The sequence below is a fragment of the Zea mays genome, chromosome 10, assembly GCF_902167145.1.
Source record: "Zea mays cultivar B73 chromosome 10, Zm-B73-REFERENCE-NAM-5.0, whole genome shotgun sequence".
NCBI classification, from domain to species: Eukaryota; Viridiplantae; Streptophyta; class Magnoliopsida; order Poales; family Poaceae; genus Zea; species Zea mays.
Window position 1 is genome coordinate 3,247,104 of NC_050105.1, and position 20,782 is coordinate 3,267,885.

The 20,782-nt window shown below is 41.9% G+C and overlaps 2 protein-coding genes and 1 pseudogene across 4 annotated transcripts; 2 read left to right on the top strand and 1 right to left on the bottom strand.

Moving 5' to 3' along the window:
- Positions 1-1,697: 1,697 nt before the first annotated feature.
- On the bottom strand, positions 1,698-6,510 carry LOC103640712 (disease resistance protein RGA2). Of its 2 annotated transcripts, none has more exons than XM_008664200.4 (3): positions 6,244-6,510; positions 2,085-6,013; positions 1,698-2,006 (listed from the first exon to the last, which is right to left on the bottom strand). In XM_008664200.4, exons 1-3 carry the CDS (start codon positions 6,485-6,487, stop codon positions 1,998-2,000), a joined length of 4,182 nt encoding a protein of 1,393 aa, XP_008662422.1. In that variant the 5' UTR covers positions 6,488-6,510; the 3' UTR covers positions 1,698-1,997. The 2 variants fall into 2 exon arrangements, with proteins under 2 accessions (XP_008662422.1, XP_008662421.1); XM_008664199.4 differs by having other exon boundaries at positions 2,085-6,133.
- Positions 6,511-7,221: 711 nt separating this feature from the next.
- LOC100273807 (LOC100272540-like pseudogene) lies at positions 7,222-11,272 on the top strand (annotated as a pseudogene). Its single transcript, NR_158617.1, has 6 exons — positions 7,222-7,742; positions 8,657-8,712; positions 8,821-9,127; positions 9,302-9,375; positions 10,305-10,424; positions 10,830-11,272. The product of NR_158617.1 is annotated as a protein-like pseudogene (transcript).
- Positions 11,273-18,265: 6,993 nt separating this feature from the next.
- On the top strand, positions 18,266-20,575 carry LOC100502485 (uncharacterized). Its single transcript, NM_001196963.1, has 3 exons — positions 18,266-18,408; positions 18,751-19,072; positions 19,407-20,575. Exons 1-3 carry the CDS (start codon positions 18,339-18,341, stop codon positions 19,546-19,548), a joined length of 534 nt encoding a protein of 177 aa, NP_001183892.1. The 5' UTR covers positions 18,266-18,338; the 3' UTR covers positions 19,549-20,575.
- Positions 20,576-20,782: the final 207 nt, after the last annotated feature.

Here is a 20,782-nt window from a genome sequence, read left to right on the forward strand (position 1 = left end):
ATGCATATCACCAACCATATAAGAAATTCTGAATAAATAATATACTCTACCAAAAACAACTAATTGACTGCTCCTTTACAAAAATCACTTGCATACATGTTCTGCCCTGTTTTATAATCATAACAAACTGAATATGTTTGAACAAAACAAAACTTGTTGTAAACATTAATGTATTAACTGTGAACTAATGGAATAAATAATATCCTGTTTTATAATCATAAAAAACTGGATATGATTCAATAAAACAATACATGTTGTAAACAGTAATGTATTAACTATAAACTAATGGAATAAATAAATGTATGCAGTCACTAAAAATATATGAACTTTTGAATGAATCATATACTCTACAAAAAACAACTAGTTGACCGCTCCATTACCACTTGAACATCATCTATGTAAAAAATAACTTTAACTGAGATGCATAAACATGTATTCTAATGTGTGTAACCATCTGTGTAAATGTGTGTAAATGTATTAATGCAACTGCATAAATATTTGTCACCTGCCGTAATCATTAGAATGCAGTATGAAAAAACAACACATTTGTACTTCAGGAGATCGATTTACCTTTTTAGGGTTTGCTAACTTTGTTGACGGTCGACGACGATCCCAGGTAATGCGACAAGCTAGGGTTTGGAAGAACCCACCGTAGATGGTTGGGGAAGGGCTACCCGTTGGAGCGGCACCCGTTGACGGCGGAGAATGTGGAACGACGACGGAGAATGTGGAAGCAGTCGCGTCGGCGGAGAAACTAGGGTTTTCTCTGGTCTGGTCTCTCATCTCAAGTTGCAGACGCGAGGAAAGAGGAGCTCGGATTGGGGTCGACAAGGAGGCGCCGCTCTATCACCGATTGCGCCTGGATCGACTGCGAGCGACGGATGGAGCGGAGTCGTCGGAGAGGGCGGAGTCGGCGGAGAGACCTGGAGTTGCGCGGAGAGGGTTGGGGTTTTGCGGTGGGCCGGTGGTGTAGGCAGTTATGGAAACTGAGACCGGGAGAAGAAAGAGGAGCTAGTGGCGGCAACACGTCACTGCTACTCGAATGTGTTAGGCTTGTTCGGTTAGAGCAATCCAAAAAGGGATTAGAGAGAATTAAATTATCTCTTAGTTAAAATTGAATAGAAAGAAATTTAATCCCTTCCGATTCTCTTCTGAATCAGCATTGCAAGAACAGATGGATGTCGATGTTTATGGTAGCCTGCTCAGTCAGAATAGCTTTGACGCCCGTGCGGACACGTTGCTGTTGAACAGCACAGCGGTTGATCAGCATCAGCAGCAGCAGATAGGTGCTGCAGAAGCGCCGTGCAATCAGTTTGTGTGTAGGGTTTACATTTTGTGTGTAGGGTTTACCACCAAAAAACCTTCAGTTTTGGTGCACTAAAATACAAGGCCTTTTCATCTCTTACACCAGCAAGCACCTCATCCGCCAACAACGAATCCAATTGGTACTAGAGAACAAGCAATCACCTTTTAACTGGTAATAGAGCAAGGAGATGAACAAGTCCTCGAGCTCAATCCATACTGTACAAATGTAGCTCATCATCCGCCAACAACGAATCTCCAGAAACACTCGGACTGTAGCAGACACATTTTGACTGTACGTAGCAGAGAATTAAGACCTATTTTGACTGTAGCACACACATTACTGGAACTGGTTCCATGGTGAACTTCTCTGCCACACCATCCACAAGCACAAGTGTAGGAAAATGAGCTATCTTCTCTATTGCATTGCCTGGAGTATTTATACTAATTGCCACATGAATGATATAGCAATTGTGCACATGAAAACAAAAGCTCTGGCCACAGTTATTACTCCATTCTGTCAGAGAAATACATATTGGCAATTGTGCACAACCAAGGAATGAATGATATAGCAACTGAAATAGCGGAGCAATACAAGCGGCAAAAACAGGGAACCGCGGGGACGGCAGAATTAACGACGGATTGGCTTCTGACTTGAGCCTGAACTCTGGAGCTTCAAGAGAAGAGGGGTGACGTCAAGGTGCCTGTTTAGAACATGAAATGTTTTAAATATTGAGAAACTCATCAATTGTGCTGGAAAAATGAATTAGTAGAACCTGTACCTTCTCATTTATTTCAAAGTGGTGCGGTCTTGGTAGAAAGCTCTTCCAACGAACGTGCGAAATCTTTGGCCAGCTTTCTCCATCAGGTTCTTGGCAATTCTTCATCAAGACGGGGCAATACAATATAGTTATGCGCTGGAGGGAGGACGGCAGATCTGGTAAAGATGTTATGTTGGGGCAATGTTCTATAGAAAGACTCTCCAGACTTGAGACAGATTTTAGATTTCTAGGCAGGGACTCTGTTTTGCACCATGAAAAGTTCAGGTGCTTGACGGATGAGAGATTTGCAGGTTCTTCAAATGAAACTGACGGCTCCTTGCAATCTGAAAGAGTAAGATATGGTGGGGCTGTAAACCCTTCAGCCATTAGCATGTGGTTGAGAAATACAGAGCTACTAACCGTGAGCGATTCCTGGACACGAAACTGTGAGATGCACTTGGCAGTGAGGTTTGCAACATCTACTAAACTTAGGTGCTTAAGGTGCAGGGAAGACAAGCCTTCAACAAAGCAAAGATCAGGGAGGCCATTTAGACATAATGATTCAAGGGAGGTCAGGTGGCCAATCGATAAGGATGGGGAGCTTCTGCAGACATAAATGGAAAGATGATTCAGATGTGGCAAGCCATTAATGAACGAATCAGCTGCAAGAATGCAGCCAAGGATGCTGAGCTCCATATCAAGGTTCAACGGCATTAGTTCTGCTCCCCGTGCTAGCTCTAAAGAAGGACAACCCCAACAGTTAAAACAGGAAAGAGATGGAGCAGCACGTAAGCCCCCCAGTGATTTGAGACACAAACAACCTATTACAACCAACCTGTCAAGCTTTGTCAAATGCTCAAACACCTTTTCTGATGGAAGTGTAGTTAATGCCATATTATATTCCAATTGTAAAGTTCTCAGTGAAGTGAGGCCACCAAGGCAAATAGCTAAAGCTTCATCTGTAATACTGCATGAAGAAAGAGAAAGTTCACAGAGTCCTGACGGTAGAACCAATGGAATCTCCATGGTCCTTCCATAAATGAATCTTATCCTCTGCTCATGGCAAAAGAGCCATGCCTTGATGATGTTTTCTTTCATCCATACTTTATCTTCACTTTCCTCCAGACCACTTTCAATAATTTGAAGATGCTTTGATATATCATCATCCATCATCAATGTCACCAACTGCTTCAGAGATGAATAGTCTTTCGACAGTACTCTCCTAATAACTCCTGAATCCACCTCCCACATCAATGCAAGTTTAGATGCCAGGTCGTCTGCCTTCATTATTATATTTTCCCTCAAATCATGCTGTCCTAGCTCATTGTTGGTGATAAACATAAGCAGTGGGCAACAATCAATTGATAAATCTGTAAGGCCTACTGGAAGATTAGATAGTTCCTTCAAATTTGGAACAGAGTTTATACGCAACCTAGAGCAATTCCGAAGGAGCTCTGTATCTGGTGGTAGGCCTTCTAGCAAACTGCAATTACTAAGCTCAAAACTTTCCAAATTCTCAAAATAGGATCGCTCTAGTAACCACCCAGGATATGTATCAGATCTGTAACCTTCGATTGTGAGCTTACTCAGTTGGGGTGGCGGTCTCAGACCTTCTAGAATATCCATTGCATCCATTCCATTCTCGGAACTCCACTCAAGTGCCAACTCTTTAAGGCGACTTTTCAGATATAGCTTCGACTCTACGGCTTCATCCTTTCCAATGACATTCTCAAGATTTTTCACTCTTAAACTGCCACCAAGCTCATTCAAGTCCTTCAACTGTCGCAACTCATAACCTTGCTTCTTCTGTACAGAAAAGACATAAATGTGTTGTAGCGATGTTAACTTACCTATATTCAGAATTTGGCAAATAGGCCTTTCATTCACGAAATCATAAGCGTCCGATGAGTACGCTCCTAGATGTCGTAGATTTCTTAAATTGCATAGTTTGTCAGGCAAATTCTCCACCATGTGGTTTAACCAAAGTAATTGTAAGTGGTAGAGAGTACATAATGATGTAGGCAATTCAGAAACTAATGTCCTGATGAGGTTCAAATACCGGAGGTGCTTCAGCTCACCAATAGATTCTGGCAACTTGCTGCTGTTGTAAAATGACAGAGACAATACACGCAGTTTTCTTTGGTTCCGTAGCATGCCATCAAAAATATCACTTAGGCCATCCATTAGCGGATCGAGGCAGATAATAGTGCGTAAATGATATAGCTTGCAGATAATTTGCTTATGCTTTTGCATACTTTGAACATGAACAGATAGATGTCGAACAGTGCATGGTATTTCTGTCACATTATCATCTTCTAATCTAAAGCAGTCTTCTCTAGAGAGTGACTCTGCAAAATCATGAAGGATATCATGCATGACATAGTACGAACCACGATACATTTGAGAAACCAATTGGAAGAAAGATCCAGAGACCATATCATTGAAGTAATCCATCCCAACCTCTTCCAATGTTCTCCTACTCAAATTGCATGAATCAACAAATCCTTCTGCCACCCAGAGGTGAACCAACTCATTAGATTCATATCTATGACCTTTTGGAAACAAGCTGCAATACAAGAAGCACCTCTGCAGACGTGGATCTAACTTCTCGTAACTCCACAACAGAGATGTGAAGGGATCACTTAAATCTCCAAGCTTTAGAGCAGCTTTCCATTCAGCAATATCCTTTTTCCTGCACAATCGAGAACCCAGAACTTTTGCTGCCAAAGGACATTGTCCAAGCCTTTTAGCAATCTCCTCTGCAGTGTCTTCCAGCTTCGTGCGTAACAGTTGGTCTTTGATTTCTGCTCCAGAGAAAGCATGGTGTTTAAAAAGAGCCAAAAACTCAGTATCATCCATGTTTTGCAATTGAATGACATGTTCTTGTTCACAACAAATAGCGGCCGGAAGTGTTTCACTTCGAGAAGTCACCAAAACTTTGCTCCCTGACTGTTTAGAGACTAATGGAGCAAGGAATAACTCCCACTCTGTCTCATTATGAGATTTTTCAAACCAAACATCATCCAAGACAAGCAGGAATTTCTGTGACTCTTGTAGTATATCACGTAATTTGCACTGGAGAGTATCGAGATTATCAACACGTGGGCACTCTCCCTTTTTTGCAGACTCCATAATCTCCCTTGTGTGACGATGCACATCAAGTTTGCGTGAGATGCACACCCACATCCTGATATCAAAGCATTCTTCTATCCTTTTGTCATTATAGACATACTGTGCTAAGGTGGACTTCCCCATTCCTCCCAATCCAACAATGGCCAAACCCGAGTACTTAGCTGAGCTTGCCTCAGCAGTTGTTGTCTTGCCGAGAAGAAAATCTACTATACGATCACGATCCCCGTCGCGACCGAAAACCTTGGAATTGGGAAGTGATGTGGTTGTGGCAACACCGGTAGGTGCTGCAGTTGGCCACTCTGCGATATTGCCATGTGGCAAGCCAAGAAGTTCTCGAAGCTGCTTGGCATCTTCCAGAATATTTTTGAGCTCGTTCATCTTGGTAATTAGCCTTTTGTTCCCAGGGAGCAAGTTGCGTGCCATGTTTATAGCAGAATTAAAAGGCTTCATGACAGTGGTTGCAGTGGAGGAGCTTTCATCCTCTCGGAGCAGGGGACCTTTTCCGCTCTTGGCCTTGGCCTTAAGGACGTTGTACTCATGCTCGTCCAGCAGGTCCTCGGCATCATAGAAGGCTTTTTTGAGACGCCGAAGCCAGGATTCCAGCTTGCCCCTATGGGGGCTCTTCTGGGCCGCTTGAATCACCAACTCGAACTGTGGCAGGACAGTGTCTTGTAGTCGTTCGATCTCACGCACCATGTCCACACTGAGGTAAGCTGAAGCTTTAGTAAGAAGCTCCTTGACAATCGGCGATGCTGCCCACCTTAAGCCAACTAGCGCCAAGTCCGCCATGAAGTTGGAGTAGTTTGTGCTTCCTCTTACTTTGTGAACCAAGAAAAAAAAATGAATGGATGAACGATGGGAAGTAGTAACAAGGCTGTTTTTTTTTTCTTCTGCAGAAGGCAAGCAGCTGATAAAAACCGCTACAGACTCGAGAAAACCTAGAATTGGAAAGACGCATAAAATTAGTGAATCTAAATGGACAAACCAATTATTTTCCAGCAAGGCAGCAACGCAAAGGGGAAATAGCAGTCGAGATTGGTGATCTTACACAAGTAAAGTAAATCATGGGCGCATGGAGCTGGAATCGACAACAAGCGCGAGGCCGCCGCAGTGCAATGCAGCAACGAGGGAAGCAGCTCCGTCGGGCAGGCAACGCAGGATTGCTGATTGATTCCTGACGATAGAATATCTGTTTTTTGTCGTGGAGGAGACCGATGGTGCTGCTGACTGCTCGCTGGGAAAGGAAGCAGCGTTGGGAAGATTGGGAGCTGTTGGGGTGAAGGAGTCAGCATCGACAGAGACAAAGGAAGCTTCTGGGTAGCTCTACTGACAGGGACAGATTCGGCTGTGTTGGGATCTATAGTAATTCTAAAAAAAAAACAGAGTAACATAATTAATTTTTAAAAGGATGTTTGGTTTAAAGAATTATTTAATATAAAATAAGACGGTGCATCATATGTCTATTCTATAAATTTGTTATTTTAATATTAATACTAACTAATTAATTGTAAAGAGTGAGACGGCGATGGATCAACTTATTCTATTATATAACTAAAAAATGAGAAGTGAGAAAACAATGGAATATCTCATTACTCAAACCAAACACACTGTTAATTCTTACTCTCCTTTCGTATTTGAGAGAGAGAAAATGATGTAAGTATCTTTTTCTCTCTTTTATTGATTATTAAGCAGGATAATATGCTCTCAATTTTATTCCTAAGATAATCATTACAGGGAGAGCAATCTTAAAGGCAAGCAATGAATGCATGAAAAAATAGATGGTATAAGGTTGTATAAGCTTCAGATATGAAAAAGTAACAAAAGATATCGGAGATATTAAAACCTCCCCCGTTTTGCTGCGCCCGCCGCATTCGGCGGCCTCCCCGCCATTCGTCGCGTGACGCCTGGCGGTCGCCCGGACCCGAAATTTTCCTAAACTTCAGCTCTGAGCGCAGGTAGACGGGTCTGTCCCACCGAACACTCTCCAACGTCGTACATGTCTCCTCTCCTTCTGGTCCCTTTCTCCCTCCAATGCCAGCGCATCCCTCTTCCCCCTCGTGGCTCGCGGTCGCCGCTGGCGTTCCTGCTCCGGGCCTTCCACATGGTGATGGGCGACCTGAGCACCTCCGACGACCTCGCCACGCGCCACCACCTCACCCACCGTCCACCCATCACCTTTCCTGTAAACCTCGGCGACCTCCTCCTCAATCTCATGATGTTGTCCTGCAAGTCTCCCCCGAGCCCTCTCCTCAAGCCCTACCACGCCCAGCTAGGCCACAACAGCGCCAAGATCTAGGCCATGTCTCCAACTTAGCAACTTATTGCAGCACAACACGAGATCTGGATGGTCTGCATCGTTGCCACCGTGGCGCGCACCGAGCAGGAGGACGAGGTGCCAGCCCTGACCGACCAGGCGGCCCACATAGAGGTGCGCACACGGAGGTTTACTAGGTCGACGACTACGTCTAGGTGTTCGTCGTGGCGTGTACTGACCTCATCAACCGGCTCCAGGGCCTACGCGAGAACCTCACGAACGTGAGGTCTGAGGTGAGTAAGATCGATTATGTCTGTGCCCAGATTGAAACCATGCGTCGGTAGATCTAGAAGGGCGGTTTTGGTGTTGCTTCATTTAATCAGTTAGGTTTAATGTTCATTGATGATATGCTATTCCATTATTTTTTCTACCTTATTAGGAGGCCACCCCGCTTGTTGACCTATTACTTATTGAAAACAGTCATGTGTTTCGATGGTTAGCTTATGAAGTTTGTAAAATACAAGAACATGCTACACCTTGGGCCACCTGGTGAAGTTTGGACCGACACCACGCTCAGAGGAAAATATTAATTATCATGTGCAAGCGCAAATGTTGCACGTACCTGAAACTGCTAATGAAACCTGTTAAAAATTATTTTGTTTGAAGTAGGAACTTATACGGTGTGTTCATATGTCCTATTTATACATCTTCACAAATAGGCAACGTTTTATGCACTTCTTTTAGCTACAACCAGTAGGTTTTAAATTTTGACACTCTCATTATACATTAGATGTGAACTGAACTATGGTATGTGTCGATGTCTTGCATTCTTGCCTCATTGAATTTGCAACCATTTTTTGATCATTCATAGTATGGCGCTTCTACTCATATGGTGCATCACCTACAGTTTGTTTAAAACTACCTTATTGTTGTTAAAGAAATCTTGTCATTATTGTTTCTTGCTTATTTCTCTACTACTGGTAGAGTGCAGTGTTGCTTGTTACTGTCAGCACCCAAAGGACAAGATGCTAATTAATCATAGTAGCATCAGTGCTGGACCCATATTATGAAGATATTTTTGTTCGTCCTTTTTTTACATGGAGCTGCAAGAACTACAACTCTTCATGGTTGTTGACTTGTTGGTCACTGTTCTTAGGGTCTTGCAGCATCAGTGCAGTAACCACTCTGCTTCTGTCAAGTGTTTTAGGTGTCTTCAGCTAGGCCCTGCAGAGCATCCTTGTTTTCTCACGTTGCCATATTCAGGTATCCATGTTCTTCAGTTCACAATTTGTTCAATGTTGGTTCTGAAATTCAGATTCTTCACCTGAAAACAAGATCTCTTTGATTGACACATGACATCTGGGTTTTGAGGCCAAGTACATCCTTAATCTCGTGTTACTTAGCCCCAAACAAGCAAGTACAACCACTATGACAGAGGCTGTTATGGGAGTTCTGACCAGCAAGCTTGGTGTGGCCTTAGCAAAAGGGGCAGCAGCCTATGGTGCATCTCTGGATTTCAAGGAAGCGTCTACTCAATGATTTTTTAAATATCTCCTGCATTCACATAGCCTCAGCCTCACATGTATGTGGCCTTGAACAGAATTGATGGATAATCACTATTCAAGCACTCTGCTCCACAGTATCTTGTCTTGGCACCTTAACATATGACGACACTAATGTGAGTCCCAGACCTGTTCAAAAATTACAAGCCCCCAGTTCTGTAGAAATATAAATGATGTACTATCTTTTACTTTCATTTGGCAAAGGAACTTGCAATGCTTGAAGTATTTTATCATTTTTTGTTGTTTTCCATACTTACAACTATCTGTGCAAATGTTGGGCATATAAAAAGTGAAGAACAACAAATTTTGACTGAAGACGTTGACGTGGAATCTTCTGTGCCAATAGGAGCAAATAAACAAACAGGTGAAGATGACACAAAGATTCCATATTCGGTATATCAAGCCTTTGTACTGTTTAGGAAACAAACTTTTGTACATGTCCTCCAATTTTGTATTGCACGTGTGCTCAGTTTGTTGTTTCCAAATGTGTCAGATCAGGTGTTTGAGTTTGGCTAATTAGAGAATCAAACTAACATGCAAAGTTGAAGTTACAAGCAGTTATAAAATCAAATCCATTATTACTTTGTTAGAAATTCTACTTGATTTTTTTGAAATTTGTGAGCAGGGGTAATTACATTTAGAATTTTGCAACAGCTTGATTTATCCTTAAAATAGGAAAAAGCTTCTCAGTGCAGTCAATAAGGATTATAATGTGTATCTTATTGAAAGGGAAGTGCCCGTGGAACTATAAATACATAAACCATCAGGGAACATGTTCATGGTTTTCATTTTTGTCATGTTTATTGCATTTTCAAATAATGTATCATCTTCATGAGGTGGTGTTGGCTATTATATTTTGGAAAATATAGATGATCTTTACATGTTTCTAATAGTTGTATGTTGATGAGTTATTTGGTGCATTCAAAGTTCTTAGTAAAGCAGTTTATGCTGCTCAATTATCCATACAATAAAACCTCCCTATTTGGTATACAATAAAATATTCTCATTCAGTCATTCCTCGTCTGGAATTCGTTGTTCCATTAATTATTTGGTTGGTTGAGAGAAAACTCCACTGAATCCAATCTGTGCACTGATTGCGGGAGTGCTACATAAAAATGTGTCTGAACAGAACATATGACAAGTTCCTGACATGCACGTTAGGTTTAGCATTTTTTCTTAACAAATATGTTATTGTGCTTCCTAGCTCATGTTTACATACTTTAAATTAACTTGTTTTCTTAATGCTTTTGAATTGCTTTGTTTTTTTAAATAATGGAAAAATGTTCTGTTTAGGTTCGTTTTCTGGAGTGGCCTGATGATTTGGAGGGTTTTGTTCTAAAAGGCTATGGTGAGTCTGTCATTGCTCAAGGATGTTGTCCAGTCAATGGAAGAAACAATCAATAGCTAGAGAAGGTAGCTGCATTCCATGATTTCAGTGAATTTTGATCTTTAGTATGTGCTTCTTGGTATAAAATCACTTATAGATTCATTCATTTGATCAAAACAGGACCCCACTATCTAATATCTATGACATTCTAACAGATATTTGAGCATATTTACGAATTATTGTTGTAGAATCACCTTACCTGACCTTTGTCATAGCTACCAAGGAGCTTTCAATTAGGCTTTAGCGGAATAACAACAAATTTAAAACACCTTTCCTGTACAACCTCCTCCCCAACACTAGGTCAACTGATGATGATTTTCAATCACAATGATATAACAACCTATGAGTTGCTTCACCCAAAATTTGTGAGCACAAGTATGTCTATACTAGATACTACATATATGGACAGTGTGTAACTCAAACCATATCAGGCCACACTACAAAACATCATTGAGCGCAGAAACACGACATGGTGCTAGGTCACAAGGTGATGAAGACATCCACACTACTGATGCATCTATACCAATACAAGTACCAATTTCTGGTCCCATTACTCGCGCTCGTGCTCGTCAACTCAACCATCAGGTGATTACACTCTTGAGTTCATGTCCATCATATTTAGACCATGGAGACCCGTGCACTCTTGTTTTGCTTAGGAATCAGGGAGAAGACCGAAAGGGAAAAGGATTTGAACATGCTGGATTCGGACTGCAGAAGAACACCAACTTGTGACGGTCACCACGGTCAGATGCGGGCTCGGATTGGAATGTTCAAGCACAACATGGAAAGCTTATCAAGTCTACTTTCATATGGATCCGGAATTATAGTCATATCTGTTCTGAGGCCGCCGTAATCATTGTTTTCTTACCGAGACATTTCCTGCCTTTTCTGCCTATGGTGCTGCGTCACCCTATTTTGGCCCAATGGGTCGTATATCAAGTTAGGTCCATTAGGGACGCATCCTAGGGTTGCAGCACGACCCCAATACCCTTGTGGTCGTCCTCCCATGTTTATAAACCCCCTAGCCGCCACCAAGAACAGCGGGTTTTGTTTAGATCAAGTTTAGCTCTCGCTACTTGCTTGCAAGCGCGCGTGCTAGTTCAGCCGCCCGTCTTCTTGTCTTCGGAACCCCACCATATTGGAGTTTGATTTTTAAACCTACATTTGGATCTGGTAATTCAGTACTTGTTCTACTTGTTCTTGCTAGTTCTTCGATTGCTTGCAGGACGAGTGCCCTAGTGGCCAGGGTGTCACGCTCCACAAGATCGTGACAGCCATAGGAGGTGGTGTATCGGTTGCTAAGGCGCAGCGTCTTTGGAAGGCTGTAGTCGGGCCGTGAACGTCGTCTCCTCCCCCAATCGAGTTATTCCACACCCTCTCATCGAAAGATCGGGCAATCACCCAACGGGTGCACATCAGTTGGAGTTGTAGGTGGGCTGAAGCAAGGAATACACTAGTACCACGTTAGTTACAAAAGCAAGCTGAATAATTGTTCAACGGTGGTACTGTGCTGGTCCTAGGCTAAACCATGCTAGAGACATGAGCCTAGGCACAAAGGTAGTCACTGAAAAAGAACAACTAGCACAGCACAAAGAGAAACAACAGATTTAGAGATTCAGCCCCCTTCTTCTTCTTTTCCTTTTTTTTCTTTTCTATTCTTTTTTTTCTTCTAAGAAGAATCCTAATAACATGCCACAAACTTGGGATGCGTTGAAACGGGTCATGCGGGCTAGATTTGTTCCTTCTTATTATGCACGTGATATGTTAAACAAGTTGCAACAATTGAGACAGGGTACTAAAAGTGTAGAAGAATATTATCAGGAATTACAAATGGGTATGTTGCGTTGTAACATAGAGGAGGGTGAGGAATCTGCTATGGCTAGATTTTTGGGCGGGTTAAATAGGGAAATTCAGGACATCCTTGCTTATAAAGATTATGCTAATGTAACCCGATTGTTTCATCTTGCTTGCAAAGCTGAAAGGGAAGTGCAGGGACGACGTGCTAGTGCAAAGTCTAATGTTTCTGCAGGAAAATCTACACCATGGCAACAGCGCACGACTACGTCCATGACCGACCGTACACCAGCACCAACTCCCTCGCCAAGTCGACCAGCACCCACGCCTTCCTCCGGCGACAAACCACGTGCATCTTCCACAAATTCAGCAACCAAATCTGCCCAGAAACCCGCAGGTAGTGCCTCTTCAGTAGCTTCCACAGGTAGAACAAGAGATGTTCTGTGTTATCGATGCAAGGGCTATGGACACGTGCAGCGTGATTGTCCTAATCAGCGTGTTTTGGTGGTAAAAGACGATGGTGGGTATTCCTCTGCTAGTGATTTGGATGAAGCTACACTTGCTTTGCTTGCGGCTGATGATGTAGGCACTAAGGAACCACCCGAAGAACAGATTGGTGCAGATGATGCAGAGCATTATGAGAGCCTCATTGTACAGCGTGTGCTTAGTGCACAAATGGAGAAGGCAGAGCAGAATCAGCGACATACGTTGTTTCAAACAAAGTGTGTCATTAAGGAGCGTTCATGTCGTTTGATCATTGATGGAGGTAGCTGCAACAACTTGGCTAGCAGCGACATGGTGGAGAAGCTTGCACTTACGACCAAACCGCACCCGCATCCATATCACATTCAATGGCTCAACAATAGTGGTAAGGTCAAGGTAACCAAGCTGGTATAAATTAATTTTGCTATTGGTTCATATCGTGATGTTGTTGACTGTGATGTTGTGCCTATGGATGCTTGTAATATTCTGCTAGGTAGACCATGGCAATTTGATTCAGATTGTATGCATCATGGTAGATCAAATCAATATTCTCTCATACACCATGATAAGAAAATTATTTTGCTTCCCATGTCCCCTGAGGCTATTGTGCGTGATGATGTTGCTAAAGCTACCAAAGCTAAAACTGAGAACAACAAGAATATTAAAGCTGTTGGTAATAACAAAGATGGGATAAAATTGAAAGGACATTGCTTGCTTGCAACAAAAACTGATGTTAATGAATTATTTGCTTCCACTACTGTTGCCTACGCCTTGGTATGCAAAGATGCTTTGATTTCAATTCAAGATATGCAGCATTCTTTGCCTCCTGTTATTACTAACATTTTGCAGGAGTATTCTGATGTATTTCCAAGTGAGATACCAGAGGGGCTGCCACCTATACGAGGGATTGAACACCAAATTGATCTTATTCCTGGTGCATCTGTGCCGAATCGTGCGCCATATAGGACAAATCCAGAGGAAACAAAAGAAATTCAGCGACAAGTGCAAGAACTACTCGACAAAGGTTACGTGCATGAGTCTCTTAGTCCGTGTGCTGTTCCGGTTATTTTAGTGCCTAAAAAAGATGGAACATGGCGTATGTGTGTTGATTGTAGGGCTATTAATAATATCACGATACAGTATCGACACCCTATTCCACGTTTAGATGATATGCTTGATGAATTGAGTGATGCCATTGTCTTTTCTAAAGTTGATTTGCGTAGTGGGTACCACCAGATTCGTATGAAATTGGGAGATGAATGGAAAACTGCTTTCAAAACTAAGTTCGGATTGTATGAGTGGTTAGTCATGCCTTTTGGGTTAACTAATGCACCTAGCACTTTCATGAGATTAATGAACGAGGTTTTGCGTGCCTTCATTGGAAAATTTGTGGTAGTATACTTTGATGACATATTGATCTACAGCAAATCTATGGATGAACATGTTGATCACATGCGTGCTGTTTTTAATGCTTTACGAGATGCACGTTTATTTGGTAACCTTGAGAAGTGCACATTTTGCACCGATCGAGTTTCGTTTCTTGGTTATGTTGTGACTCCACAGGGAATTGAGGTTGATCAAGCCAAGGTAGAAGCGATACATGGATGGCCTATGCCAAAGACTATCACACAGGTGCGGAGTTTCCTAGGACTTGCTGGCTTCTATCGCCGTTTTGTGAAGGACTTTAGCACCATTGCTGCACCTTTTAATGAGCTTACGAAGAAGGGAGTGCATTTTAGTTGGGGCAAAGTACAAGAGCACGCTTTCAACGTGCTGAAAGATAAGTTGACACATGCACCTCTCCTCCAACTTCCTGATTTTAATAAGACTTTTGAGCTTGAATGTGATGCTAGTGGAATTGGATTGGGTGGTGTTTTGTTACAAGAAGGCAAACCTGTTGCATATTTTAGTGAAAAATTGAGTGGGTCTGTTCTAAATTATTCTACTTATGATAAGGAATTATATGCTCTTGTGCGAACATTAGAAACATGGCAGCATTATTTGTGGCCCAAAGAGTTTGTTATTCATTCTGATCATGAATCTTTGAAACATATTCGTAGTCAAGGAAAACTGAACCGTAGACATGCTAAGTGGGTTGAATTTATCGAATCGTTTCCTTATGTTATTAAGCACAAGAAAGGAAAAGAGAATATCATTGCTGACGCTTTGTCTAGGAGATATACTTTGCTGAATCAACTTGACTACAAAATCTTTGGATTAAAGACGATTAAAGACCAATATGTTCATGATGCTGATTTTAAAGATGTGTTGCTGCATTGTAAAGATGGGAAAGGATGGAACAAATATATCGTTAGTGATGGGTTTGTGTTTAGAGCTAACAAGCTATGCATTCCAGCTAGCTCCGTTCGTTTGTTGTTGTTACAGGAAGCACATGGAGGTGGCTTAATGGGACATTTTGGAGCAAAGAAAACGGAGGACATACTTGCTGGTCATTTCTTTTGGCCCAAGATGAGAAGAGATGTGGTGAGATTGGTTGCTCGTTGCACGACATGCCAAAAGGCGAAGTCACGGTTAAATCCACACGGTTTGTATTTGCCTCTACCCGTTCCTAGTGCTCCTTGGGAAGATATTTCTATGGATTTTGTGCTGGGATTGCCTAGGACTAGGAAGGGACGTGATAGTGTGTTTGTGGTTGTTGATAGATTTTCTAAGATGGCACATTTCATACCATGTCATAAAACTGACGATGCTACTCATATTGCTGATTTGTTCTTTCGTGAAATTGTTCGCTTGCATGGTGTGCCCAACACAATCGTTTCTGATCGTGATGCTAAATTTCTTAGTCATTTTTGGAGGACTTTGTGGGCAAAATTGGGGACTAAGCTTTTATTTTCTACTACATGTCATCCTCAAACTGATGGTCAAACTGAAGTTGTGAATAGAACTTTGTCTACTATGTTAAGGGCAGTTCTAAAGAAGAATATTAAGATGTGGGAGGACTGTTTGCCTCATGTTGAATTTGCTTATAATCGATCATTGCATTCTACTACAAAGATGTGCCCATTTCAGATTGTATATGGTTTGTTGCCTCGTGCTCCTATTGATTTAATGCCTTTGCCATCTTCTGAAAAACTAAATTTTGATGCTACTAGGCGTGCTGAATTGATGTTAAAACTGCATGAAACTACTAAAGAAAACATAGAGCGTATGAATGCTAGATATAAGTTTGCTAGTGATAAAGGTAGAAAGGAAATAAATTTTGAACCTGGAGATTTAGTTTGGTTGCATTTGAGAAAGGAAAGGTTTCCTGAATTACGAAAATCTAAATTGTTGCCTCGAGCCGATGGACCGTTTAAAGTGCTAGAGAAAATTAACGACAATGCATATAGGCTAGATCTGCCTGCAGACTTTGGGGTTAGCCCCACATTTAACATTGCAGATTTAAAGCCCTACTTGGGAGAGGAAGTTGAGCTTGAGTCGAGGACGACTCAAATGCAAGAAGGGGAGAATGATGAAGACATCCACACTACTGATGCATCTATACCAATACAAGTACCAATTTCTGGTCCCATTACTCGCGCTCGTGCTCGTCAACTCAACCATCAGGTGATTACACTCTTGAGTTCATGTCCATCATATTTAGACCATGGAGACCCGTGCACTCTTGTTTTGCTTAGGAATCAGGGAGAAGACCGAAAGGGAAAAGGATTTGAACATGCTGGATTCGGACTGCAGAAGAACACCAACTTGTGACGGTCACCACGGTCAGATGCGGGCTCGGATTGGAATGTTCAAGCACAACATGGAAAGCTTATCAAGTCTACTTTCATATGGATCCGGAATTATAGTCATATCTGTTCTGAGGCCGCCGTAATCATTGTTTTCTTACCGAGACATTTCCTGCCTTTTCTGCCTATGGTGCTGCGTCACCCTATTTTGGCCCAATGGGTCGTATATCAAGTTAGGTCCATTAGGGACGCATCCTAGGGTTGCAGCACGACCCCAATACCCTTGTGGTCGTCCTCCCATGTTTATAAACCCCCTAGCCGCCACCAAGAACAGCGGGTTTTGTTTAGATCAAGTTTAGCTCTCGCTACTTGCTTGCAAGCGCGCGTGCTAGTTCAGCCGCCCGTCTTCTTGTCTTCGGAACCCCACCATATTGGAGTTTGATTTTTAAACCTACATTTAGATCTGGTAATTCAGTACTTGTTCTACTTGTTCTTGCTAGTTCTTCGATTGCTTGCAGGACGAGTGCCCTAGTGGCCAGGGTGTCACGCTCCACAAGATCGTGACAGCCATAGGAGGTGGTGTATCGGTTGCTAAGGCGCAGCGTCTTTGGAAGGCTGTAGTCGGGCCGTGAACGTCGTCTCCTCCCCCAATCGAGTTATTCCACACCCTCTCATCGAAAGATCGGGCAATCACCCAACGGGTGCACATCACAAGGAATTCTCCTGGTTCTATGCCTGCTGCTGAACTATCATTTTGCTACTCTCCACCTTGTACTAGGCCTTCGGCTCTAAATCGATGAACTGACTCCAAATTTTGCTAGCTCTAAATGATTAATAGCCTAGACTGGTGCAAAACTAAAACCTTACTGTGGCAGTGAAAGGCATTCTGTTAGGGTGGAATATTATTTTGATCATTAATTATGTGTTAGTTTTGGTAGGTGTCATGCAGAGGAGCATAATACGACACAGAAGGACATGCATCCTGCCATCACAACACAGAAGCATGTGTTCCAATCTGCGGTTACGTGCAATAACTGTAACCTTCTAGGGTAAAATAAACCAGCAACACTAATAATATAGCCGCACGCATGCACTAGTTCCATTTTTTGTTGGAATCAGATGCATTTATTATTTAAGGGTGTTTGTTTGGGATTATAATCTGCCCAGATTATATAATCCAACAATTTTTAAATAGTTCAAAAATTGTTGGATTATATAATCTGGGCAGATTATAATCCCAAACAAACACCCCTTATTGGTGTACAGAGTATCACTTTAATAATTGTTGCAGATTTCATTCTTCCAATGTTTTGTTTATAGTGGACAGTAACTATGCTCCCTTTTTTCTACAGCCACTTTGCAGCAGAGTGCACCTCAAAAGCAATTTGCTAGAACTGCAAAGAGCCTGAGCACATTGCTACCGAGTGCAAGGATGAGGCACTGTGCCACACCTGCATCAAAATAGGTCACTTGGCATGCGATTGCTCTACTTCATGGGCTAACATTTGATAGTTAGAGATTTTGTCGCGCGGTTTGGCATTTGTCATAGTTTGGGATATTTCTATATATTAAAGCTGGACACAAAGCTTACACCATATGTGTCCACGTCGTCTTCTATTTTCCAGAACGCACGATCACATTTCAACGGCAGAAAACGTTTTGTGTTTCCTTTGCCGTAGCTGTCACCGGCTGAACGTGCGACTCAGTCATGGAGTATTCTGGAACCCGAGCATCGCTTCCTCTGCTACAAAGAAAGAAAGAAAAAAGTCCCCTTCTCTACGCTACGACAAAGTGATATGGCCCGTGGTGAAGGACAGAAGGAAGGCAACGACATCGATGCCGACGCTCGCCCTACCGTGTCCTCATCCATGGGCCTCCTCGGACTGTCTCCGTTGGTGCCTGCCGCCAGCTGCGGCGAGTTCGCCGGCTCCCAAGTGGCGTTACTCAGTGTCGGAGTCGGACCCAGCATCCGCGATGAAGAACATCAATTCCAAGAATGTGAAGGCGACCACAACGGTAAAAGACCTTCAAGTCTACTGTCCAGGTGCGTGCACTCTGTCTGTGCTCGAGCTCGAATCGTTTTCTAGGACATCTCGGTACTAATTTCATTCTATCAATGTCTATCCAATTAGAAGAGCAGATGGTCCATATTTATTTATATATATTAAAAATTATTATCAAATAAATAAAGTTACTCTGTTTGTGCTAAGGTAGCTGCTGATTCAGGATTCATCACTCATTGTTATAGTACACGCGCAAGGCACGCGGACTTTACTAGTTTCTATATATTAAACGCGACCGCAAAGCTCACTCCTCGAACTGTCCACGTTAGTGTTTTTAATTTCAGCCGTTCGATTCTCGTCCAACGACTACAGCCATATTTCAGCCAGCGTACAGATACGGATGCCTTTTCGGCTCCTCCAAGCGACGGGAGAGTTCTGGAGGTTGCGACGAGGAGCCTCCGTCACACTCGACGAAAGCCAAAGCAAGTGTAGCCGCAAGGATGCGCTGATGCGCCGTCTGCTGCTGCTGGTGGCTGGTTCCACCCTGGCGTCGCGGCTGCGGGCGTCTTCCAAGTGCGCCACAAGTTCCCCGCCGGAGTTGAAGGGGGCGCCGGTGCCAACACCAACGCCCTTCGTGCCCACGACGGCCGCCGCCACAGCTGTCGACCTCCCGCTCGGCGGCCTCGACCTCCCCACTAACACAAGGTACATGTCGGCCCTCGCTAGCTTCTTTATTTTTTTCAGACTTGATTTAGCTTCTTTACTTTGGAAGATTTATCTGTGGGTGTCCTTGATTTGGTTGGGGGCTTTTTCGTCGCTGTAGAAATGTATGCATGTTCTTAGAATATGCACCTTCCATTCTACATTTCTACTACGTAAATTACCATGTAAATGGATGACCGATCGTTTACTGAGAAGGAAAATAAGCAAGAGTATTTTGCTTACATAAATTACCATACGGAATTACGGATGGCCGTTAGCTAATCTAAAGTAAGAGTATTTTGCTCTTCTTTTTGTGCACCTTTTTCTCCCCTCTCAGGTGTTTGGATGGATGCATGATGCATCCCTCTTTCTTGCCACCCTCCTACATGTCGGTCCACTGTTTTTCAGAGTTCACTCTTTTGAAAAAAGGTATAATCAACGTATTCCTCTACACTTTTTCATCCATGCAACTTTTTTAATGTATGTACGTGCTATGCATATTATCAATATAATAATAAGTAGAACTTAAATGCATCTAATACACATAAGAAAACTTTCAGCTTTAAGTTGGTCCATTGTACAGAAACGACACAACTAATTTTTCAGAGTTCATCCTTTTGAAAAAAGGTATAATCAAAATATTCCTCTATACCTTTTCATCCATGCACTTTTTTAGAGATCCAACACTTATAAAAATACCATATAATTTAAAAATGAGTATATTTTATAGAATTTAGGGCACCAACAAAACATTCTGTTCCAACAGTAAAGTCTCAAGTCTAGATTATAGGGCAGCCCACTCTAGTGTAATATATTTGAGACACTTGAGAGAGTGTCCTATAATTTTTTGACCAATTTTTATAAAATGAGACACTGTTCAAGTAGTTTTTCCTACATAAAGTCTCATATTTCAATTTGAGTCATTGTTGGAGATGGTCTTAGTGTCTGTACGTGCTATACATATTATCAATAATAATAATAATAATAATAATAATAATAACAACAACAATAATAATAATAATAATAATAATAATAATAATAATAATAATAATAATAATAATAATAATAATTTGAACCCAAATGCATCTAATACACATAAAATAATATCAGCTTTAATTGTACTACACTTAAGATCGTTGACCTGCAACTTTGGATGTTGTCTCTGTGTGTATATTTATGTGTATACGCATCATTGTCTTCCTTTGTTCCCACTCTACCTCAAGATAAATATCACAAATCTAATTTGGTCCTTCTTAGTTGTGTAGCTTCAGAAACTCATTACATTTTTTTCGAACTTATCGTTATTTTATAGTCACTAAGATCATTATTTATGGCTTTGGTGCATGTATATATCCACTTCTCTACGTGTATGTATTCATATATAATTTTACTTCTGTATATCTACTACATAGATCTTTTAACTGTGCAGACATATCGATCAAATACTCGCGCTCGCGTTGGCGCGAGTTAGTTACTAGTTTCCAAAATACTACAGAAAAAGACAAGATAATATGCGTGTCGTTATTTTGTTTGTGATTGCCTTCCTTTATCTGAATATTTCGCATTAATAATAAATGGTTCCCTTTAATGTACAATACAATTTGAGATGATCTTGTACATTAGTGATTGGTACGGCGCTCGATAGGGCGCACCCTTTTCTAGTATAATAATAAAGACATGTACATTCGAAAGCTCTTAGTTGACATGAAATAA

Bases quoted from the DNA above. Each gene is read 5' to 3' on its own strand.
- LOC103640712 (XM_008664199.4), bottom strand. From the start codon at position 6,487: ATGCTGACTCCTTCACCCCAACAGCTCCCAATCTTCCCAACGCTGCTT. The intron at 6,134-6,243 runs GTAAGATCACCA...TTCCAATTCTAG, and splicing joins CCATGATTTACTTTACTTGT to GTTTTCTCGAGTCTGTAGCG.
- LOC100502485 (NM_001196963.1), top strand. From the start codon at position 18,339: ATGAAGAACATCAATTCCAAGAATGTGAAGGCGACCACAACGGTAAAA. The intron at 18,409-18,750 runs GTGCGTGCACTC...GCCATATTTCAG, and splicing joins CCTTCAAGTCTACTGTCCAG to CCAGCGTACAGATACGGATG. The intron at 19,073-19,406 runs GTACATGTCGGC...CTCCCCTCTCAG, and splicing joins GACCTCCCCACTAACACAAG to GTGTTTGGATGGATGCATGA.